This window comes from Epinephelus fuscoguttatus, linkage group LG12 (assembly GCF_011397635.1).
Source record: "Epinephelus fuscoguttatus linkage group LG12, E.fuscoguttatus.final_Chr_v1".
NCBI classification, from domain to species: Eukaryota; Metazoa; Chordata; class Actinopteri; order Perciformes; family Serranidae; genus Epinephelus; species Epinephelus fuscoguttatus.
The window spans coordinates 22,958,609-22,984,405 of record NC_064763.1 but is presented as its reverse complement, the minus strand read 5'-3'; the positions used below and the strand labels follow the sequence as shown (position 1 = coordinate 22,984,405).

At 41.2% G+C, this 25,797-nt stretch overlaps 1 protein-coding gene across 4 annotated transcripts in view; it reads left to right on the top strand.

Moving 5' to 3' along the window:
• mtmr4 (myotubularin related protein 4) overlaps window positions 1-25,797 on the top strand; it is a 67,431-nt gene that overhangs the window by 22,745 nt on the left and 18,889 nt on the right. For 3 of the 4 annotated variants that reach the window (XM_049592139.1, XM_049592138.1, XM_049592136.1), the window contains 5 exons: window positions 11,331-11,420; window positions 19,046-19,162; window positions 20,676-20,705; window positions 22,486-22,568; window positions 25,127-25,293. In XM_049592139.1, coding sequence (XP_049448096.1) covers window positions 11,331-11,420; window positions 19,046-19,162; window positions 20,676-20,705; window positions 22,486-22,568; window positions 25,127-25,293 — 487 coding nt within the window. The remainder of the gene's footprint in view (window positions 1-11,330; window positions 11,421-19,045; window positions 19,163-20,675; window positions 20,706-22,485; window positions 22,569-25,126; window positions 25,294-25,797) is intronic. The other variant, XM_049592137.1, reaches the window with a different exon arrangement.

The following is a 25,797-nucleotide window of genomic DNA, read 5'->3' as shown; positions in this document are numbered from 1 at the left end:
CGAAACTCTTATTGAGTTCTTTTTTACCTCAGCAGCAGTGTGTGGAGTTTTGAATCCGATCAGAGCTGATCAGATCTGATTGAGTGATAAGAGGAGAAGCTATTTGTGAGTTAAACATAAACAATGAACCGTTTAGTTTCAGTTTCACTGTGCCTGACGTTCTGCTGCTCCGCCTTTGCCCAGACTATGCTCTGCACTGCGAGGGTTGGTACAATGAATAACTGGAGGGTATGTATATTCCAACAGTGCACCTAATGAACAGTCTGCCTTCAAAAATGGGAAATCAAAACATGGCGGCAGATGTTTCAATTGTGGTGGGCTGCCAGAAATAAATTAATATGAGGGAAACCCTGCTAATATTTTCTAATTAGCACTAAACAGAAAGCTGAGGCTGATGGGAATGTTATTAGTTTAGCAGGTATTTGGTCTTAAACCAAAGTATTTGACAAGATTTTAGCCTGATGAATGAGCTAGATGTAAAGTTAAGGCATCACCAAAGTCATTACAGTTCATCCTGAGAAGAACATAAATGGTAATACCAAATATTACAGCAATCTATCCACTAGTTCTTGAGACATTTCACTCAGTATTATTAATCTAATTCAATGTGTGACGCTGGAGGAAAAGTCAAGTGATCACCAAAGTCTTTACGATTCATCATCTGGCAACTAAAGTCTAGAATAATCATGGTTATCTATTCAGTAGTTGTGGAGATATTTTAGTCTGGACCGAAAAGGTGGACCAACCAACCAACAGACCAACAATAAAGCATTTTAGCAGTGCACAGTGTAATGCTAACATCACAGCATTTTCAACCACAATTGACGTTGATATTGGGAAAACCCTACCCCTACTTTAATTTCCATCACTGTTTCTTCCAGAGAAAGAACTTATCAAGTAGATCAGTAAGAACACAGCTGCGAGTTCCTCTTCTGGTCCTTAGAGACCATACATGGTCAGGCTTTACACTATTTATGATCTCGCTTTTAATATGTCTGTGGTGCAGCTGAGTCGGCAGTTCCTCTTCTGCGTCAGTGTCTCTATAATTTAGTATCCTCTGTTACTTCTGTGGATCACAACGCTGTCAGTCTTCTTCTGTGGTAGAAGGCTGCAGTGTTGTGCTACGTTCCCATCATTGTGGCTATTGTTGTGATTGGAAAAAACGTCTTCAGTTACTGTTCCTTTTATCTCCAATATATCATGTTTATCTCCCTCTGTGATATGTTGTCTGCACCAAATGGAACTATAAAAAGCCTAATTGAATTGGTTAAGATTTTTCCATGACTCAGATTCTATTACACCCACTAGCTAAATGAATAAAGAGTGTAAGTACAGCCAAAAGCTTTTGGGATATGCTTTAGGCTATATAACTTCTTACACTCTCTTCGGTACATGTGATGGGGGTCTGCCTGACATCAAGGCAGTAACACCCTGAAAACTTCACAGGAAGTGACACAGTTAGTATGTTTTGACACTGAGGGAGATCTCATGACCACAGTGTCCTGATAGAGTACAAAATGCAACACTGTTAGAAAGAGCAGGTTGTATTTTGGCATTTAAACAAAAGGATAGCTGGCATTTTTTGTGCTCCAAAATCTTTGTCTGTACGTACCTGCACACAGATCAAGATTTTCTTGTTTGAAGATATGTTGCCTTTGAATCATACTCCAGTTTAAGCTGTTTTCTGTGTGAAACAACTCCTGCAGTATAATCAAAGTCTCATTTATCCAGTTGTATGCTCAGTACTTCCCAAACAGACAGTCCTTATGATGGGAAACTGAACTGAAAGTGAAGCTTATCCATGCTCTCTTCAAAGCCAAAGTCCACTGATTAAAACAGCAATTTAACTTTGCCTTGATTAGTTAGTTTGTGTTATTGTGTGACTTTGGTGTTTTAAAGGGTTTGTTTGGATTCACCAAAGTCACACAACAACACAAACAACCCAACTAATCGAGGCAGTGGTAGACCAGCAACTCCCATGTTCTGTGAGGTGAAATTACTATTTTTGTCAGTGGAGTCTGGCTTTGAAGAGAGCATATATTAAGTTCCACTTTCAGTTAATTTCCCTGTCAGAAAGAGTTGCCTGTTTGGGAGGTTCAGAGCATACACTTGGATAAATGAGACTTAAATTATCCTGCACCAACAGTTTGTAAACAATTGTTTTGATATAGTTTGGCTGTTGGCTGTTTTTGGATTCTGCGTTCACTGTGGTGGCATGCGAAGAAAGTTTTTCTTCATGAATTCAAAGTAACACTGGGTGAATAATTCATATACAAATGACCATTTGGCAGGTGAAGCATTCCTTTAAGAGGAATCAATATCTTAAACATGCCTATAAAGAGATATCTGTTCACGTTTCTGTATGCTACAGACTGTAGGTTTTGATGAATTTTTGAATACTTGTCAAAAATGCGCCCCTCGCCTAGATTCCTCAGCTCCTCGAGTACAGCCCAAGACTAAAATGGGAGTGATCATTTAGAACATGGTGGTCTATGAAATATTAACATAGTCTGAGAGAGAGAGGACAGGGAGAAAGGAAGTGCATTTGAAAAGATTTGTCACACTCTGCCATCTTTGACCTTGACCCATTACTGAGACTGCACTGCCTAACACAACTTGATTGTTTTTCATTACATATTTGCTGCTTTTCATTCTGCCCCATCATTACTGTCTCTGTTTTCACCCTCCCTCGTCCTTTTCTTACTACGTGACATTCTTCACATTTCAGACACTGTGCCAAACTGTGTTTTGCCTCATTTGATACGTCCAAAACAGCAAGTAACTGGACACTTCAAAGCAGACACATGTTTTGCACATCTCCGGGAGGTCACCTCTGCATCATGTAGTGGATCTCTAATCTGCACATCTCTAGGACAAAGCTCTGGTCAGATTAAATAAATAATCTGGTGAGTGAAGACAGCAAATTGTTTCCAAAAGCTTTAGAGAGAAGGGGACTCTAAAAAGAGGTTGTTGTATCCATGGCAACCAGACACTTATTCATGAAGAGTGTGCCTGTGTATTTTTCTCTACCTATTCTACTTTTTCATTCATTCACTTGCAGAAATCTCTGGAAGGAAGTTTTTTAGTCATACTCTCCCCAGACGATTAAAACCTTATTTTAGTGCTTAAGAAACTAGGCCTGCACGCTCTTACCTCCACGTACACACTGTTAACCTGCTACATCAGGGCTGTCTAGCCAGCTGCTTGCTGATACTGTCACTGTTATGGCAATACATGTCATTGAGACATTACATGTGTTGTACACTCTGACATTAATATTTGAGAAATGCATGGAGGCGTATGTGTGTATGCGCGCATGCCTGTCAGCTCCAGCTTTTTGATTGCTGGGTGGACAAAGGTGGGGGAGGGTGCGCAGGCTCACAGCAGTGACGAAGCAAAAACGTGTTGGGCACAGGACAAGCTGTTCTCCATCTTTGCGAGTCGGATGGAAGTGAGAGCATCTCTCTCTTTTGCTTTTAATCTTCCCTAAGCTGATTGTCTGGTCGTGGTCACAATGCGATGGACCAAAAATGAGAAAATAGACGTGCCTCACTGTTTGTGTTTGTATGTAAATGTAATGACAGAGTTTGAAGCTCTGTCTGCCACATGAAGGGACTTATGAAGCTGAGATTCCAAGGTTATCTGCAGGGTTGCTTCAAGTATTCCTCCAAACACTGCTACACTGGTGTCTGTGCTCTAATGCAGCTCAGTCTATATTTTACTCACCTTGACACTTTCTGTTCTTTTAACTGCCATAATAGTCAGGCAAACAATCTGAAGTGTAGTTCCTTGATTCTAATGTTTATAAGGTGTGTTTAGTGCCAATGCATCAGTATAAGCCGGTCTGTTTATATAGCCATGGATTTATGGAGCAATACCACATCTAAACTTTACGTCAGCAGATTTTTTTGCCTTTTAAAGTACACTGTGTTCTCGCAGGCCTCTCAGAGGAGTGCGATGTCAGGGCTGCTCCATGAGAGAATTAAGTAAATGGTGCCAAGTATCTACCAGGTAGTGCAGCACAAGACATATTGGATCCAAGGGAGTGGATGGATTATTGACGTAGGGTGTGTGTAAAGATTGAATGCATGTTCCTCTTAACTAATTTTCATTGAATTTCCTAATGCGGTAAAAGTTCTGTGGGAATAGCTTCCCCAGTAATTTGTGTTGGCTGTCCAGCATGCCACTGTAAATTTTATTTCCTTAAAGGAACAGTGTATAAGATTTAGGGGTGAGGATTGCAGATTGCAACCAGACGAAACTTCTCCCGGTTAGAATTCCTTCAGAGTTCACTGTTCAGGAGGTTTTTACCGGGAGACAAATTATCAGCAGAGGTTTCTTCCTCTCCAAAACAAACAGACACAGTGATTAAAACCAATTAAAAACACTGAATAAAGCAGTTTCACGTTATAAATCAGCATCTCTCCAATGCTGTTTGGCATGTCAGCGACAGGCCGCTAGCCCAGCACCTGCTAACGAGTGCACACCTTATTTCTAATCCAGACATTTAGGAGTTTTTACGGGGAGCCAAATTATCTGCAACGGTCCCCTTGCCTTTGCAAAACAAACGGAAGCAGTGATTTAAAGTGGTAAAGACACTGAAGAAAGCAGTTTCTCAAAAAAGAAAAGAAATCAGTGTTTTCTGATGCTCTCTTTGAGGAGGGTCTGCTAACTACGCAAAAACCTGAATGGCCCTATTTGGAGCCAGTTTTTGGTTTGTTCATTCCGGGTTACTGTAGAAACATGACAGTGAAACATGGCAATCTCCATAGACGAAGACTGGCTCCCAGTCTAGATATAAAGAGCTCATTCTAAGGTAACAAAAATGCAGCACTTCTTATTTTCAAGTGATAATACACTAAAGATAACATACTTATCATATTACATTCCATTGATGCCAGTATACACACTGGATGTTTAAAAAAAAGCAGAGCAGTCTGTGCCTGGATGGCAAGCTGGTGGTTCAGACTGCCCAGCAACAGTGTGTGAGACCAACCTGTAATGACATGACCCTCGAAGGATACCTCTGACTGATGGCCACTGCCATGGTTCAGCTATTCTCAGGTGAAAATAAGTAAAATTGATGACGCACAGCTGCCTCATCAGTCTGATGCCGAAGGCTGACTCAGTTCAAAGGTCAAGAGATTAGTGGGGTTGCATAGCAAAGGGATTTGGATGAGTTCTGACAAGTTTATCAGTCCGAAAGTGAGGCTCTGAGTGTTGACTGGAGTATGTTTTTCTCAGAGAGACACCACAGTTTGAGTTTAGAATGCAGTTTTCACAATACTGGAAATTTCGTAGTCGATACCAAAACCAGTGACATTCCATGATTCTAGATAACCAGTTTGATACCACAGTAAGGAACAAAAACAAAACAATAAATCCCATGTACTCACCTATACACTCATTTTTAAACTATAGACCAAACAGTCTATGTGAGTTCATGAGGTTTTGTGGGTGGGGAAACATATATTAATACAAAGCCTACAGTATATTAACATATTTCTCCTCCATTGCTGTTGTTGTTCAGCTCTTGTACATGTAAGATGTGATAGTTGGACCTTGTGGTAAGCTATTTGTCCCACTGTGATTGGACAGCAGGGTAAAAAGTAACAGTGATGAACACAGTGTTTTACCCAAAGTTAAACATTTTTCAGCTGTCAGTGACCAGAAGAAAATGCCAACTATTCAGCACTCAGCGCTGAATAGACGCTCAGGCCCTCATCACATTGCTGGTGTTTGTAGCAGCTTGTAAATGCGTGGTTCTCCCATTGCAAAGAATTTTAAAAATTTGAAGTTTTTAGGAAAAAAATGCTTTTCGTTTCAACAAATCGAGGCAGAGCTGCCTGCTCTTCTGTGAGTACTCCCAAGTAGGGATGATGGGAAGTTTTCTTCTCATTTTGGTAATATTGTGTTAATGAAGCATTAAGCTGGAAAGAAATGTCCACCTCCTCTTTACCTTGAGTGTCTCTCACATGGTGATGGAATCACAGCATTACCATGAACATAAAGACATCATTTGCAGGAAATGGAGCCCACAGTAATACTGTGTCATACTCAGACAGCACTTAAAACTGGAGCATCTTTTTCTCAGTTGGCACAGCCTTGACAGCCACCTCTATGGCGGCCATCAGTGCCGCCATTTATTACAATTTATGGTGTACAATTAGAAGCTATCCCTTTAATCTCTCCTTCACAGAGACTCCCCATGCCAATAGTAAGCCTTCAATACAGACTCACCTGCAGCAAAGCATTCTCCACCTGAGACCTGCACTTTGTGTCCAAGCTGGATTTACGGCACATTTCCACTGCATGGAACGGCACGGCTCTACTAAACTCGACTCACTCCTTTTTGATTTTCCATTAGCAAAAGTTGTGGAGAGTACCTGGTACTTTTTTTGGTACCACCTTTGTTAAGGTTAAAAGCAAGCTGAGCCAATACAGGAAGGTGGAGCTAAAACACTGCAGACCACTGATTAGTCAGAGAGAACTGTCACTTGTTTGACATGATATATCCCATACAAACCTGCCTTTTTAAATAGCCAGGCTACCATCAATAGTAACGACAGTTTTATTCACTTGACCCAGACTTTTTTAAAAAAAATGGCAGCTAGCAAAACAATAACAATACAAATACAATTAATGGTACAATTAACAGACGTTGCAGACGTTTCTCTTTTCTTGGTTGCCGACAAAAGGATTCAGCAAGTGTGGCATTGAAGATGATGTCGTGGTAATGTCTGATCAGCTGAGAATCCCGCCTACACAGAATGGGTACTATCTACAGTGTAAACGAATTAGAAAAAAAGGACCTGGTACCAAAAGCGAGTTGAGTCAAGTCGAGGCGAACCATTCAGTAAAAATGCAGCATGAGATTTAGGGCTGGAACTACACATTATTTTTGTTTAAAATTTCTGATTGATTATGTTGATTATTGGTTTTGCCTTTAAAATGGCAGAGAACTTAAAAATTGAGCATAGCTTTAGTTCAGGCATGACACGATGTCAAGCCCAGCTCACATCCCAGCTACATCAGCTGATCTCAAACAGCCCAATCAACTGATGGAGCAGCTGATTGACAGAAGGGAGTCAGCTGATAGATCACATGATTCCTTTCTATACAACCAACTGCCAAATCTCATACTGTACAGGGTACCACTGCTCTGGCCTGCCTTCTGTTGCTGCTTCCTCTGCAAGCCATTTTGCAAACCTGCCTCCACCCAGCTCCTCTTTTTTATGCTGTGTCTGACTTATCAGTGTCATTTCTGTTTATCATTGATGCTGCTCTGTTCTGTTCCCAGGGGGTCTTTGCTGCTGCTCTTCCTGCCTTAGGCTTTGCATGTAGGCGCATGGAAGGGCAGAGAGGTTTGCTCTCTCTGCCTTAAGGCTTTCCACATAAGTGCGTGGAAGGGCGCAGAGGTGTGCTCTCTCCACCTTAGGCTTTCCATGTAGGCGCTTGGAAGAAGCTTTCTGCGTAGGCCCAAGGAAAAGCAGAGAGGCCCCAAAACAGAGCCATACTGCAAATGGAAATAAAGTTTTCTTTGACTAAAATGGTCCTGACTGAAATGTCTTTAATAACAAGGTGGCATCTTCAAATTCCTTGTTTTATTGGACCAACGTTCCAAAATCCAAAGATATTAAATTTTTAAAAAGCATCAGATCCTCACAAATTAAAAATCAATTTTGTGCTTGAACTGGCTGAAACAAGTAATTGATTATAGTTAGTCATATTTTCCCATATCGATTAATCATTTCAGCTCAGCTTACATTCTTTCTTGACTTCTTCAGTTGGGTTTAAACAGATTGAATTATTTGACTTGATTGCAATAAGAAGATTTCTAAGGGATCTGAACCCATTTGTTTGTCAGTATTGTATGATTTGAAATTGGTACATTTTCAACACGTTTTTATCAGAAGGCTAGTTCCTGACACTTTTTTGAAAAGCACATTCAAAGGTGTGTATGTCACGTCAGCAGTAAGATATTTCCTTAATGCCGAGCCTATAGATTGTCTATAGACTCAGTCTGTAGGCAGCCTATAGACTGTTTGTCCTCTGTCAACATAGCTGTCATATCACAGAGGCTCATTCTCAATGTCTCTTTGCATTCTGAAATCAGATGGTGACAAGTTGGTGACTTGTAGAGGAGGGGTTGTCACTGTAGGAGCTTTAACCCCATCTGTTACCAGAAGGCCTGATGGGTGGTATGCTTATCATGTGGTTTAATCACCGACTTGAACCTTTGGATTACAGATGAAATGATTGTAAACATGGCAGGAGGTCTGGATGGGGAGACATCGAGTGCTTTCCTGCTGTAATGTATGGCATTTTTCCTGTGATATTATACAGCAAGAGACCAACCTGAGCCAGTACTACTACGGTACATTCTGCCTCCCTCTGGTCCCCCCTCCAGGACTCCATTGCTGTTTTCATTAAGGAATAGCATCAACATAAGGTTGTACTCAGAAGGAGAAGCCAAGTCCAGCAGAGTAGTAAAGGCAGCAGTGTTCAGGCAGCCAGAAACCAGACTGGGATCACCCACAAACACTGAGGTAACTGAGTCGCTGCAGAAATGACAGAGCAGCTGGATGCACGTCATAGCAGACAGCATAAACCTGGATAATGTTAGAGTCCTGTATACATGTAAACATCACATCACAAATATGATCCAGGATAAGGCTCAAAATCAAGATACTAGCAGAGGTGGGGAGTCTGAAGTCCTTGCACACAAGTCCCAAGTCTTAAACTTTGAGTTCTGTGTCATAAACACAAAACCAGTCCAAATGATATGCCACAACAGAGTAATAGTATATTACATTTTAAAAAGTCATGATTGCTTTTTAAATTTTTTACTTATTTGTTTAATTGGGGATCCGAATAAAGAATAAAGAATAACTTATTCTTAAAAACTGCAGTGCTGACATTGCACTTTCATAGCATAGCACTATTAACCAGTACCACAAATACCTCATACATAACACCCACACTAGCTTGCTATATGTTAATATTAGCTTCGACTTACTGTACTTTGTGCGACTTCTGATGTCGAACTAAGTTTGAAGTTGTTGCGTCTTCATCTACAATTTTTGACCTGCATGTTTGCAATTGAACAAGTGACCATGTTGGAAACATGTTGGCAAATGTAACGTTCTAGTGTACACATATCTTCTTTTTGTTTCTTCTATTGTATTAATAAAAGATAATGGACGTAAATTCATTTGTTTATGTAAATCATGTATTGAAATCAAACATTTTGATGCATTGAGATGCACTTTTTTATCTTTAGCCCTCGAAATGGGAACTGAATCATAAGGTGCCTGGAGATTTCCACCCTAACATACATTTAAATGCACTTCATGTGTATATTTAGTCATTAAGTGAGAATTTTAGAGGGCATAACCTTTACAGGGGATTTTCATATTTTTTTCAGTTTCATAATTTTGGTTATTTTTTACCCCTTTCTCTCAAATGATTGAAGTATGACCTGACAGTCTGAACGAGGCACTGGCACTCTGAGCTGCAAAGACAGGGTTGACTGCTCTCATTGTTCCCCTCTTGTTCCCATCTCTTCTGCTTCTTGAGGTGTTGCAGTCTAATTTTAGCCGACCATAACAGGTGTGCACTTGATAAGACTACACCTGGATGTGTCCTTTTATAAGCAGCAGCCTCAGTGATGCAACACTGAATTAGTTTACATGGTCTTTTACACAGTCATAGACACATTTGATTACTTGGTATCAAAAGTTCCCTGAGCAAAACACTGTATAAACTCTGTAATAAGTGTATGACTCATGAAAAACTAGTCAAGTGTGTGAAATACCTCACAAAGTTCAACTATGTTTGTTTGCACACGACTGTCACAAGATCCAGTCCCGTCTGTCATTTGCACATGCATTAACTGCCTGCACAGTGCCAGAGCAAACACAATATAAATGTATAAAAGGTGCATTCATCCTTCAGCATTATTATAAATCAATCAATCAATCAGGAAGATGTTTTTAGAATCAAGTGGTAAGCATTTTAAAATAGCTTTCCTCACTGACCTTAAACAAAGTCATGTGCCCCCATTCAGAAGGAGTTTTGTAGCTCCCATAGTCAATATTTAATCTCCTACGTGACTCATGACTGTGAGCTGGTTTGCATTGTGAAATTTCACCTGGCATGGATCTAACATCAAAGGCTATCCGCCCTGACAAATGTTGAATACAAGAACACTGAGAATATTAAGGGGTATCTTCAGTTTTTTTCAACCTGGACCCTATTTTCACATTTTTTTGTTTCTAAGTGACGAATTTAGACAACAGTTTTTCAAATTTGGCAAGAGCGCTGCAGCCAGCAGCTGTGAAACGGGCTGCACTACCCTACCTAAATGATGTTTACATGAGGTGTTGCGAAAATGAGGCCAGGAGAATCATTAAAGATCCAAACCACCTGGATAACTGCCTCTTCTCCCTACTGAGGTTATGAGGAAGGTTCCAGTTACACCAGGCCAGCACTGATACCCTCAGGCCATAAGGATCCTAAATGAGGATACCGCCCAAAGCCCCCACACCCCCCATAAACATGCATTTATTATTATTACACTGTTTTAAATGTACAAATTGAAGGAACTGACAAATTACATTTCACTGAAATGTATTGATATGATTTCATCTGACAAATGCATTGATTGAACCTCATCCTTCGGGGCAAGTGTTCACTAGGAGTGCTTGTCTTTGCCACTGACAGGCTCGGGTTGTTATTATGTGTCTGACAAAGTTAAGGAAAGGATCCCTAGAGAAAAAGAAAACTATTCACCTTTTGCCTGATCGACCTTCACAAGACTCCAGAACAGCACTTCTTATATTATTTCTCTGTTGGGATCGTTTACATAATTTTATCAGTCACTTAAAATAGCAATCTGAGCCTGTCAGTGACAAAAATAAGCACTTTTAGTGGACGCACATTGATGGTGCGAACATGCTTCGAGTGGTTCCAGTGCAGCCTGTTTTGCGCCTGCAGTGCTCTCGCTCAGTAGTGGACAATTTCAAAAATAGATGCCTCCGTTAGTCATATAAACATAGAGACACATGGGAAAATAGGCTCCAGGTTGAAAAAAACCTAAGTTTCACTTTAAATTTGGGCTTAACGTTAGAGAGTTTTTTGCAGTAGGTCTTCCAGTGTTCTTTCTTGTAGTTTGACAGTGCTATTATTAAACTGTATTGAGCCGGGGGGGTTCTGTGTTCCTTTTTTAAGATATGTATCTCTATGTGGTGTCCAACCCTGCTGTGTTGACCTGAATGATGACAGAAGTATTTGTCTGACCACCCCTGCATTGTGTATGTGTCTCACAGGGTGAAGAGGGGCCTCCCAGTCTGGAGTATATCAAGGCCAAGGACCTGTTCCCCCAGAAGGAGCTGGTGAAGGAGGATGAAAGCCTTCAGGTGAGCTGAACAGTTGTCTACCGCTCCAGAACACAGTCCCGTCTGCTCTGACAACCAGCTGACAGCTGTCTGTGGTGTAGACCACCAGGAGCTGCTCAAGTGCGGCACTTTTTAGATTATGATCTCATCTTCAGCCCCGGCTCCTGGTGTGTCACCAGAGTGTGCCTCCGAAACACCCTGATGAAGCTTGGGTCGCCACTGTGTGAGAGTGTGATTGCCAAGATATTACTGCAGGAGTCACAACTCAGCAGGCTTGAGGCCAGACACTGGAGGAGAGACGGATGACTCTGGTCTAGAAGAGCAGTTCTTTTTGTCATTACTCTGCTGTCCTTTATCAACACGGGAAAAAGTTAATTAGGCAACTTGGAGGATAAAGTATTTGCATATGAATGCAGCTGCTGCTTATGCTCTCTATAGATAAGGAGTCATACTAATAAAAAACACAAATTTTCCCCAGTATTTATTTAGAAAAGACATTTTGAATTACTCCTCTGTGTCGAGATTAGGAATATATTTATACAAGGCTTTAACAAGAACATAAGGAAAGACTGCCTGTTCAAGGTGGTAATATAATTCTGTAATGCCGCCTCGCCATGCTTTATACAAGGTATGATTGCGTAATGGGAGGACAGAGTGATCTTGCCTTAAAGTAGTCATGGGAGGTAGTAACAGCACTGATATGGAGTCTGTATTAACACGACAGCTGGCAGGACGGGTATGACGTTTTGATGACATGTTATGCATGCAGCCCGCTGCAGGAGATTTAAAAAGTAGCTGTTACCCGTTAGTGGCTAACTCAAAGAAGAACAGTGGCTGGAAATGTCCACAAATTGGGAAAACAATGAGATTCAGAAGCTCCTTACCCTCTTATCAGAGGGAGAGATTGACTGCCATGTAACAGAGATGGTAAATGATCGTTATTGCCGCGTTAATGCCATTGTTATTGTTTAGTTTTTTTGTTTGTTTTTTTTCCAGTTTTTGTTTTATGAAAATAAATGTCATTATTTCATGTTAGGCACCTCAAAAATAACCCTCATGTTGAATGAAACATTTACGTTCAACTAAGGTGGAATTTATACGTCTGTGTCGAATCGACGCCCCACCCTACGCCATAGCCTGAGGTGCCCTACGCCATAGCCTGAGGTGCGCCTCCCCAGACATTTAGATACACATGGCAACGCAGACCTCCTGTCTATTTTTGTAAGCTGAAACCATTTCCCTAAGTGGAAATGAAGCTTTTATTTACTTTAATTTCACAGATAAGAAACAATAAATTGTGAAGAAAATAAAGCCTCCACAAAATAGCATTTTAGATCTTGTGTGTGATTTATCCTGGCTTCATATGAGCAGAGGAAACCTCCGCTAGTCGCTAGGCTAATTTATACAATGTAAAATGCCATAAGGTTGTGCTAATAACGTTAGCATGTTATATTTGTTTGGAAAATGTGTTTAGTATAAGACAGTTGTTTTGTCTTTGACTCTTGTGAGTTGTAATAGAGCCGAAATGTTTAACGTTAACTTTGTTAAATGTTGCTGTTGTCCCTGGCTTCATATGAGTAGGGAGAAGTCTGCTAGCTGCTAGGCTAATTTATACAAGGAAAAATGCCATAGGTTTGTGCTTAAAATATTAGCATGTCGTATTGGTGGGGAAAATGTGTCTAGATAAAGACAAGTGCTTTGTCTGTGAGTGCAGTGAGTAACAGTGAAGGTGATTTGTTTATTTGTGTTTGAAATTGTCTCTATTTAGACATGTTTAATGTGTGTTTTGGGTGTGTTTTCAATCAATTAAACTTTACAGCACTTCACAGAACTCCCACCACTGACTAGTGTTTTGGAGGTGTAACTGCACAAGTATAAATGCTCACAACAGCATAGGCCATGTGCATAGGCTACAGCATAGGGCCTTCCGCACAAGTATAAATCCCCCTTAAGATTTGTCTTCAACTGGTCTGTCTCTATTATACTGCTGTGTCCTCTACTGCTCCCCAGAAGAGTAAAGTCACTGCAGAGGACAGAGACGGGCAGCTAAAAAACATTCAGGTCACTGAAGTGAGAGGGATTTGTAAGTCTATTCCACGGTGAGGGTGCCAGTAGCAAAATTGTGATGGATAACTTGCGCTGTGCCTTCCATGGTGTTGAGTTTGTGCTCTCTGGCTGTCTGGTGCTCAATGGAGCCGAGCATCATGTGTCTGGAGAGCTGGGCAAAGTTAAGGTGGAGAGGTTTGCCAAGCCTCTGGTTACTACTTGTGGTTTTTGTTTTTATGGTTTTAACTGAGGATTGTTCCCACTTGGGTTGCAAGTGGACTGCAGGGAGGGAGTATCAACCTTTTCAAAGGTGTTGTTTTTTGATTATTAACATCATTATCATTTTTTAATTCCTGCTAAGCATTGAGAGAAGCCTGCAAGGAGCCAGAAATAATAGATGTTTCCATAATAAATACTGTTCCCGTTTTCTGTTTCTACACTCTTACACTTTGCCTCCCCTCCCCCTGCGTTCACACATGCAGTTCCTCATTGTGATAGCTTTGATGTTTTTTTCTTCTCTATGCAGGCGATCCCATGAGAGTTTCTCTGACAGCTGATGTCTCTAACCACAGCCCTCCCGCAGGCAAATTATAGGCATTCCCTACCCCACCATATTTAATACCCTGCTGCCTTTCCTCCTGTGTGTGTGCAAGCCGTGTTGCATGCTTGCAGTTGTGTATGCACACGTGCATGTTCTCACAGGCAGGCTGCTTAAACCGGAAGTCACGACTCACAAGTCAGAGAGTGTTATTCACGGGTCTTTCAGCTCTCTCCCTTTCCCTCTCTCTCCTCAATATTTCTGCAGCTGAAGGCTCGTAGAGGAAACGTGACACAGTATCTTCTGCTGCACTTGCTGGCTGCTGGTGACTCATGCACCTACTTTTGGAGCACAGCTTGTTTAATGCAGCTCCCGGCCCGTACAGCATGTTAACTATGGCACTCTCAGCAGGGCATGTTCGGTCTCTTCCACAGCGGAGCAGCCCTGTAGCTGCACGTTCTCATTTCAGCCCTTTCTGCTGCTGTTGAGGCAATATTTAATGCAAATTTGCTGCATCCCCTGACTCATGAGGAATGCAAAACTGCTTTAGATTCTCTTTTCTCTCCTTTGTGTATAGTAAAACTGTATCTGTAGCATTTTTCTGTCACAGTAAACAACTTTAGAGAGTTCAGCTTTGTTTGGCTGCCAGCTGCGTTTTTGCGCCTGTCACTTTAAAGTCAGTTGTGCTACAGAGTTAAGCATTTCTAAATGCATGAAAAATTTTAATGTCGGATTTTAGATATTCCATTTTTTAGAAGTCCCAGTGCAGAGTGTCGGGGGACGTGCTGCCTATATTTGGCTCATTTGGTGTCTGCGTGCAGAGTACTACGTGCTCCATTTCCCAGGTTAAGCTGTGCTCTTTCCCTCATCATGCTTTCTGTCCTGGCTCATGCACATATTTTCAGTTAGAGATAAGCAACAGCAGGTGCAGTGATTAATGTCAGAGGTTTGATTGTTTTTGTTGTTGTTTGTTTTTTGGATGTAAGCTCCGTGGACCAACAGTAATCAACAATCTGATGCAGAGACAGCGCTGATCCTTTGCCAATTGACAGTCAGTCTTTTAAAAGGACAAAACCAGTTGTTTTATTTTAGATTTATCATACATATTGTTTCTTTTTTGTCATGAGTGTTGAAACATAAGCAGACTGAGTTGATGTTGACTTGTGTTTATGGGTCTGTCCTTCACATCCAGCACTAACTAAGGCTGTGCTTTTAACCGTGCTGGCTAATGTTATTTCAAGTAAGCCCGATTTTCTGACATCTTACCATAATCCTCCATCTGCCCTGCTACATGTCCTCTTTTTACATGCACCAGTGGGTCCTCCCCTGCGTGACTCAGCAATGCATGCTAATGCAGGATGAGGTAATGTTGTCTCCAAGCAACACTGTTATCCTCACTACCAACAACTAAACAACGAGACCTGGGTCACAATTTGTGGTCCCCAGTGACCATGATTATGTTGAAGCAGTCAGAACCGACATCGGTACATGCAGCCGATCGTCACACAGAAGCAATGACTAAGAAACTTGTGTGAAGAGGTTTATGGAAATGAGTCATGAATGGACGTAACACAATCCTTAATTTGTCAGATGGGAGAGAATGATCCATCCCAGCAGTAACTGTTTTACATCAGCCAGATGGAATGTGATTGAAAATGATTCAAAGGGAACCTGTGATGCCTTTCCACATTTTCTGTTACAATGTCGGATGCTCATATTAACTGGGCCAAATTTTCAAATCATGAGGTAAATGAAAACTCTGTTTCCAAGGTTTTTTTCTACCTTTGAGGCAAGCTGACGTCAGCTTGTGACGGTTTTCTTCACATGGTCTCCTGCTCCAGGCACTTAACTAGAGATGTCAGTTGTGGTAAATTTTGCTTTTCACGGCCCGACACCCATTAACCAGTAAAAAATGACGTGAAATCCAGGTGGTGCTTTCCTTTTAATCCAGCACTCCATTGAGTCAGTGAGCTTTAGCACTGCATTTAAAAGTGCTATCAATTTAGAGGTGGTGAAATTTTAATGTTTTGTGTGCAAATGTTTTGCCTTTTATTTTATTTTCTGTTTTGGTTTTGCTGCGAGACAGCTGAATAGCCACATAAGCACGCAGAAACATGGTGCCCACTCTCCGGTCTCCACTGGTTACCTAGCTGCAGCTCTGCACTGCGCACCACCTTGGTCAGATAGGAGCTAGCATACAGTGTCACTGTTATGACAGTTACTGCTGTAATGTCCTGACCCATGGTAGCAAGATGGCTTTGTTGTGGAAAAATGGTGGCCACCCTCTGGTCTCCCCCCCAGGTAGCTCTGGTGAGGAAGCTGCTTCATTTTGTACCCATTTAGCATTGTCAACTAAGTTAGCACCACTAGCCATACTGACACTGTTAATGGAGCTAACAGAGCTAAAAGTGATAACATAGTTAACAATGCTTAAGGGGTTTTGTGGCTCATAATTATGCCGCTTAATCACCAGGATGACCTGAGGGAAGCCTGGAGTGCAGCCGCCATATTTTCACAGCGCCACTGTCCCACCACTCTGAGTCGGGACAGCGAGCCATACTGCAAGCTAGCTCGCCACCCGACCTAGGTAGTACGTAGTGTAGTTAACTGAAGAGTAACAAAATTAACCTATAGATTAAAATACCTTACAGAGTAACAACTAATTGTTGACATCCCTACATGTTTATATTACATACACTGCTACATGTAGCTACATGCTAACGTCAGGGAAACATGTAATCTTGTTCACCAGTGTTGTTAATTTCTCCCCGATTTCTGATCAGATTCCTGTTCGAACATGTCTGGTTGTGAAGATTTTGTTAGAGAAGCCTTTAGTTGTGAATTTTCACAGTAAAAATTTAAACATTATTACAGTCTCCATCTCTATATGAACTGAGACATCCTTAGTTGGCATCTGTAGCTGTGTGTTTCTTCCATATGGTCAGCTATTAAACCTAATGCCCTGCGTCACAGTGAAATGAAGAATGTTTTCTATTTACCTCTGTTGGGAACCAGTTATCTTAATGTTTGGGTCTCGATGCTGCCAGAGCCCAGGCTTGGCCTGACTGTGATAAAATGGGTAGAAGTAAGAATGTTAATGGACAGTTTGGGGTCCGTCACTGTACCATCAGGGCTGGTACAGACAGTCTCCCTCCCAGTCTTGCCCTTTTGTCTGCCTGCTCATTCAGGTTCACCGACAAGCCCTCTGTGCTCACAAAGGTCCTTCTGTGAAACTACTATGTGCTAATTGGACAGCTACACATGCACACTGTGTCCCCCTTTTTGTCATATCTGTAATGTCACTCTGTCCACAGTCAGCTTCTAGTGAGCAGCACGAACTCTGGCTGGTGGTTGTGCTTAGTGATTGTTTGCAAAATGTCAATACTGGTGCCAATATGAGATTCAGTAACAATACCAGAATGATAAATTCAATACTTCCCTTTTAGGAATCTAAAGGTTATTCTACAAAACTTTAACTTTCAACTTCGACATTATTTATTTATATTATACCTTTCATACAAGCGTGGAGTCCAGAGTGCTTCACGTAGTAACATTAAAACAAAATAGCAAAACTAAAAAACAATAAATAAGAAATGTGCAACTCAAAAATTATAATAATTATAGCTGCTGCGCAGCAATGGGTCGGGTCCGGGCATTTTTAGGCAATTCTGAGCAACAAGCAGAAGAATTGGAAGACATTTAGGAATTTAGCAACACAATCTGCCTTTTGTATCTGCTGAGGCTTGAACTCACAACCTCTGAGACTAAGAATCAATCTCACTGAGCTAATTAGTCAGTGACAATTCATGTGTAGCTTCACAAATTGACTAAGCCAGACGTGCAGGTTTAGCAGCCGTCCATGCATGGAAAAACAGATTTCAAACCACTGTAAAAAAATTCAGTTATCGAAACAAAAATCTGAAAATACACATATTGCATCTAGACCGCATGGAGATGTTGGTAATTTGTTTGTAACAATGATTGATTTGCTCCATTAGTGAAAAACTGATGTTTAAAATTGCCATTGCCATTTTTACATTGACTCCAATTGTTCACATTAGAGCAAAATTCAAAATGCTGTCAAAAATTCAGTTTTTGAGATAAAAATTCTGAAATTTGCCACACATCATCTACCATGACTCTAGAATTGTGTCATTTTTTCATGAACATTGAAGATTTATTTAGCAAGAATTTGCATGTATATGTTTACAGTACCGTTTACAGTAAAACATTTTGATGCACTGTAGACTCAATTTTTGATAAATCAAAAATCTTTGTAGCTCTGAACATGGGAGCTGCTTATCTACCACTGCCTTGATCAGGTAGTTTATATTATTGTGTGACTTTGGGGTTTAACGGGTTAGTTTGGATTCACCAAACTCGCACAATAACACACACAAACTAACTGATCGAGGAAGTGGTACACCAGCAGTTCCCATGTTCAGCAAGGTAAAATTGATGTTTTTGTTAATGGAGTCTGGTTTTGAAGAGAGGATAGATGTTCCATCTTCCATTTTCAATTTAGTTCCCTGTCGGAAAGGGCTGTCTGTTTGGGAATTACTAGGCGTAGGACTGGATAAATGAGACTTGGATTATACTGTGTGAGAGTTTGTAAAAAGATGCTTTGGTATAGTTTTACTGTTGGTAAACATGGTGCCCTATGACTTCAATTCATCTAGAATTTTCTCCATTTTTGGATTCTTCGTTTACCATGGAACCACCGTGTATAAAGCACAGTGTTTTCTTCATGAATTCAACATAACACAGGTTGAGTATATGATATACAAATGATATTTTGGGTGGTATTCCTTTAACTTGTATTATACCTGCTAAACATCAATTTGTTAGCATTAGTGTTAGCTAAATCCGTCCTCACTGAGCAGCTAGCATGACTGTAGACTCCTAGGCTTTGAGAGCACTAAAAGTACAGCTTTAAAAACTGAAATTTGGATGCTGTGATTATACTCCCAGTAGATATAATAAAGTCTGACTGTAAACATGTGGTGGTGTCATGTCTTTGCTGCTTAAACTTCAACAATCTGGTTGTTTTGTGTCTCTACAGGTGCCATTCGCAGTTCTTCAGGGGGAAGGGGTGGAATATCTTGGCTGCGCAGATGAAGCCATCATTGCCATTTCTAACTACAGACTCCACATCAAGTTCAAAGACTCTGTCATCAACGTGAGTTCATGTCACACACAATAAACACACAGAAGAACCACAAAAATAGTCCCAAGTCTGACTCACAGGATGTAGACTATGTGTATGAGTCTGCCATCTATTTTAGATGGAATTCTCCTCCCGTTCCGCTATCTATCTTTGTTTTAGTGCTGTGCATGAAACAACATCAACCTTCGAGCTACCAACCCACATGCTTAGACGTCTTTTAGTGTTTAGTGTGCCGTTTTCTTTTGTAGGGACTTAGCCATTTTAATGCCAAATCTTGACTCCATGCGTGCAAATTTTCCACCAAAACAAGTTTCTTCCCAACATTATTTTGCAAGAGCACCATTGCTAGACCCTGGGCTTAACGCCGCCCAAGACGATTGTGATTGGTTTAAGGAAATAGAAACTTTTGCTTTTGTTTTTTACTGTGTTATTAAACTCGGTAGCGAGAATCATGGAATTTCACTGGTTTTGGTGTCATTACTGGTATCATGACATGCCTATGCAGAACCGCTTGAGTCCAAAGTATCTTTGTGATCTATACTGCTGCAACAATGTCATCCCAGAAGCAAATAGCAGGAGAGAGGAGACTATAATGTGTAGTTTGGACGCACATAGGCTTTTCCCCCTTTTCCCATATAAATTTTATTAGCACGTAATTGTGCTAATCAGGCAAATAAACCTACAAGTGTTAAACATGGGGTACCCGTAAAGCAATGCTCGTCATATCCCAGCGTAGCTGGCGTGAAGTTGTGTGTACCAGGGTTGTTACCACAGGAGTGGCGGTCCCTCTGATCTCCAGGCAGCGGAGGTTTAATGTGACATCTAGGCTCCGGAGGCCCGGCCCCCACTGGCACTGATGTCCACCAGCTCGCTCCTGTTGACGTCAAACCTTGCTCAAACACAAACGGGCCAATTGTTTGCGTTCACTGGCAGCGAATTTCCTCCTCCTTTCCAAATCCCAGTCATCTTTTCCAGAAGAATTCTGGAAGATGACTGTGATTTGAAAAAGCAGGACGAGGTGAGTGCAGAGGATGTTTAGGGTGCTGCTTCACCTTGACTTACTTTGGCAGAGGACAGTCAGATGAAAGCAGAGTTCACCAGGTGAGATGAGAATCGCTATTGAACCGCTTGCCAGAGTCCTGCCTTGACCTTAGCAGCACAGATGAACTCTGTATGAATGCCAACAAGCAACCTCCCCCCCACACCCCCCTTCACAACTCATCCCCCTACTTCTAAGCTGTTTTCTTGCCCTTTGCTCCTGTCCATGTTTGTCTTTCTCTCCATGATTTCCATTTGGCATGGTCATGTGATCCTGCAAGTAGCACACTCTGTGATCCACTCAGTTATCTTTCATCTTTCAACCTCTTTGATGTTTTCTTTCCTTTTTTAACTCTTCATTTCCTTTTGTCTCTTGAATTATTTTGGTTTAATAGTTTTTCCATTTCCTCCTGTCTTGTGTCTTCCCTCCCTCCCTCTCTCCCTGTCTCTCTCTGTGTGTGCGCTCCATGGTGTCACTGTGTTTTAGACCTACCCAGGTGTGGACAATGAGATATCTGTGAGTACCATATGATAAAACACCACCCTCTGCCACAGTCTAGACAGCTTAAGTCATCCATCTCCTCTTCATGTTAAACGATTACAGTGCACTGAAGACAAACATTCAACTTAGTGGTAACGCTTGATTTAATGGGATTATCTGGGGCAAAATAATTGTGGTGCGGTGTTGGCTGACCTCCAGACTTAAAGTAATAATCTCAAAGATTATAATTTAAATACATGTCTGTTTAGTCACTGTTAATGGTGATTAAGCCTATGGCCCACTGATTAAAGTGTCGGAATAGTTATATATTTGCAGTATGATAAACTAGATGTCTAGGGCGACATTTGCAAAAATGATGCTGTATTAAAGGTTAAGTTTGCTATTTTACAGCCTGAACCCAATTTTCCCATTTTCCATCATTGTCCCATGACAATGATGGAAAATGGGTCAATGTTTGCGTTGTCAATGTATGTCCACTAAAAGTGATTGTGATTTTTGCCACTGATGGACTCAGATTGTTATTCTGAGTGCCTGACCACTGTATGGAAATGATCTCTGTAGGGATCATTTCCACTGTATGGAAATGATCCCTACAGAGATAAATCTTTTTGTTCAATAGTAAGATCCTTTTTGTTTAACAAGGAACAGTCCGATGATCACTATCATCAAACCCACCAGACTCTATTTAAATAAACAGTAATTTTATTATTGTAAAACTTTACAGTCCACAGAAACAAAATAAAACTTAAACAATCATCTTGGTTCATCTTTTTACTGCTCCAGTTATCACCAACCCTGGTTTGGTTTGGTTTGGTTTTGATGTCTCTTTCGGGGCTTATTGTAATTACACAAAAAGGTCTATCTCTGTAGGGATCCTTTCAATTAATTGCCGGACACTTAGAAAAACAGTCTGAGCCTATCAGTGGCAAAAACAAGCACTTTTAGTGGATGTCAATCGAAGGTGTGGACATGCACTGAGTGGTTTCATTGCAGTCTGTTTTGCTGATGCTGTCTGCAGCCCTCTCGCTCAATACTGAGCAAATCTCAAAAACCTGCTAAAATAGGGTCCAGTTTGGAAAATAGTGAACTTTGCCTTTAAGTTACTGCTTATAAAAGCCAAACTACTGCTGCAATAAGACGGAGCAGCCATGGTGCGCTCTAGCAGCTGCAGGCGGCAGGCTGCACACCTTCAACTTAGTGAGGTAACGAACTTCTTTCACTGCTGTCTGCAGACTCATGCTGCATGCAGCGTAAAATCAGATCACAGTTGTTCTCAGAATGATGGAAAAATGCCAATCATTGCCTGACTTTGTTATTAAAATGACAACCGAACTTTGTGACCTGTAGTATTAAACCACATGTGCTGTTACCATCAGTAGAGAAGAGGTAGTGAAATGAAATCATATTTTCTTATTCATACAGGGTGCACAAAGTGCTGTTGCACAAATGTTTGACCAGAGGTGAAGTTGCGTGGGTGATTTTGTAAATCTTAGCAGCAGCATCGTTAACACCTTAGTCAACAGGATAACTTGAAAGCTTAGAAAGCAGAGGGGACAATTCTGTGGAAAGAGCCACGTAGCTGCTGTTTGGTATCATAACAGATGTTAACAGACAAAGTTAAAATACCGCACAGGCCTTCTTCTCCTCTGCAGTGGGTTAAAAGCTGTAATGTGTGTATCTAGTCTGGGATCAGTATGTACTAGACCAGAGGGTGGTAACCTCTTTGCAGATGTGCCGCCTGCTTTGACAGCGGGCCATCAGGCTGATCACACATGCGCTCTGTCTCCCCCTACAGGTGCCTCTGAGGCTCATAGAGAGTGTGGAGAGCAGAGATATGTTCCAGCTGCACATCATCTGCAAAGACTCCAAAGTTGTCAGGTACAGTAATCAGAGCAGCTCACTCACACACTAAACCCGTCATATTAACCCTACAGGCAGATTGATGCAGTTATTAACAAGAGTAAATACAGTGCAGTGATCTGGTACGTGTTGAATAATATAATAGTTTGGCTGGCTGTGAGGAGACAATTTATACACTCTACACACACGACCACACTCAACTGCTAATCAGTATTCCCAGGTGTAAAAGGTTACAACTCTTACAGCAGTAATAAAATGATATTCATTTAATTCTAGTGCCATTCTAGCTTCTCCATCCTTTCTTCTCCTACTGAATTACTGACATCACTGATTATGGAGATCATATCTTGTGTCCTCACAGTTTAAGGGCTGGTCCATGTGCGCTGTAGTGGCCTGTTTTTACTAAGGTCCAAGTTGCTACTGGAGGCCACTTAATCTGCAGTAAGTTGTTTTAGTTCTGACCCGTGTTCAATTAAGTAATCCATTCTTCTTGAGAAACCCAGTGTTACTCACAAGTAGTCCACAGGAGGCAGGGAAAACGTTGATGTCGCTTTATTTGAAGATGCACAAAAAACCTGGTCCAATACCAGTATAAAGCAGTCCCAAACTGTACACATTGTCACCTGCTTACTGCACACGCTACTACACACGTTATGCACGTTATACACGGTCAAAAACTTATTTCAATCCACGTTTATGCAGATTCCTTTACATCCTAGCTGCACACATGGTTGTCCTCACTGCACACGTGCGGCAAGTTGCCCTAAAGCCCAATTAACTGTCGTAAAGCAACAAAACAGTATACTTTACTGCATTTAGCATCAGAACACAAAAATTGCAAACCTTTAACTTATAAATCTTAAAATACACATAACCTGTCCATATACTGTTGTTTAACTGTTGCATGAACTTAAATATAGGCAGAACATATTGCATATACTGGACAACAGAAACACTTTATCAAATATTACTTTGTGCCTAAGTGGCTCTCACATGCGTTCTGCTGTGTTAACTCCTTCTCAGCCGTTTGCCAAAAGTAGTGATGCTGGGTACAGCACTGATGCCCCCCTACCTCACCCCTGCCCCAAACACCATTCGCTGATGGTGTAAGCATGGAGAGTGAGGAAAGTGTTAGCTTGAAAGATTTGAGCTTGGAGGTAGAAGACAGCGCTGTTTTATCATTATTACACCTTTATTAAACCAAGTGAAGACACCTTGAGATTCATAATCAGTGTATTACCTGCAGTAGATGGTGATCGGCACGCCCCCCAATTCAGAGAAGCAGTCCAGAGTACCGCCACAGAAGCTAAGCAATGTACTGCTGTGATTGCCACAATAACACAAACAACCTAACCAGTCAAAGCAGCATTTGAACAGCAACTTGTTATGGTCTGCAAGATAAAACAACTGTTTCGGTCTGGTGGCTGTGGATGGGTGCTCCAAAAAATCTATTTCAGCCGGCTAAGAAAAGCCCCCCTTAAAAAAACAAATCAATATCACTTTGAGTGTCCATATTTAGATTATTTTACCACTTTACCTTGTCTTCAGACAGCCCTTTCCGACAGGGAACTGAAATAGGTATATTGCTCTCTTCAAAGCCACCAGACTCCTTTGACAGAAAGAGTAATTTTACCTCATAGTACATAGGAGTTGTTGATCTACCGCCAACTCAATCATGTGTGATTTTCAGTACTGAACAAACATGGCGTCCACAGCAGTATGTGGGTTTATGTGTAGCAATGACATCATGCTGACACGTATGTCGGGTAACGCTGAAAATGTTTTTAGAGGATATGAAAAGGATATGAAAACCTCAAAAAAATAAATAATGAATAATAGAGCCACCCTTTGAAATAAATGTTGAGTGGCCTCAGCCAGTTTTGGATATTGGTCCACAAACTTGCAGCATATGGACATAGAACAACAAATGCAACAGAATCTACATAATGATGTTTTTTTTAGTGTCAAACATGTTAAGTTGTTTTTTAGTAGCAGTCATTTTTGCAGAAGATCTCAAAGTGAAAGATTCTAGATTAGGAATCAGTTGCTGTTTTGTAAATTGTTCTGAAAAGCTAATTAAATCATAAGCACATTTATTGTTGTATTGCATTTTAAAGTGATCAGAGTGTGCTGCTCTGTCACATTCAGAACTGTTGTATCTGGTGATTTCATTTAATTTGTGATTGCTTCATTGTTAATAAGATCAAACAGCTGGTGAATTAGCACTTAGCATGCGGACACTTGCTTAGAAACAGTTTCAAGTAAAAAAAAGACGGAGGCCTGCTTTAATTTCACAGCAGACTGATACCCTCATGTGTGCATGGACATCTGTAAAGTTCAGAACCAGCGGAGCCTTCAGATTCTCAGCAGCAGATGTGCCAGCGGCGTCTCGGTTCCTCATCATTAAGCAGCTACATTATTACTCCTGCTTCAAGGGTGGAGAATCACAGAGCATCTGAAGAATGAGTTTTCCTTGTTGTGTCTTCCTTCCAGTCCCCAGTGCATGAAGCTGTAACGTGATGTTTTGTTGTTGGATCTCACTCATCTTTCTAATCTTCGTGTTGGGTTCTCCACAGATGCCACTTTGCAACGTTCAAGCAATGCCAGGAGTGGGTTAAGCGTCTGAACCGGGCCATCGCTCACCCGTCCCGACTGGAGGACCTGTTCGCCCTGGCCTATCATGCCTGGTGTCTGGGAGGCAGCGCTGATGATGAAGACCAGCATGTTCATCTCTGTCGCCCAGGTCCGCGCACATACAAAAATCAGTACTGTTACAATTTCGGATGTCATATTACTCTCAACTTAAGTTTCAAATACTGAAGTAAACACTGACAAAATTAAACTTCATACTTCACACCGTTCTGGATACTCTGTTTTAGGGATGCTAATTTTTTGTGACCAATAGCCGACACTCAGTAATCGATCAATAACTGTTAATCATTAAGTTTGGACATTGTTCAAGTTATTTTATTCTGGACCTGCACATAGCATGTTGCTTTGCTAAGCACCTCCTCGGCCTGCTCTCTTTTTGTTTATCATGAGACAACTGTTGCAGGAGTGTGAGATCTGCCCCAGGGACGTTTAGAGTCCGCCTGCCCCGCACACACACAGTGACAGTGCTAACTTTTAGCATCCCAAGGCTAATGTAAGGGATTTAACAGCAGTCGAGCCTTTGTGATGTTGGTGTGAGTTTGTTGGGAGCGTTTAACAGCAGCGGTGTCGGATGTCAGCTACGGCTGCTGTGGTA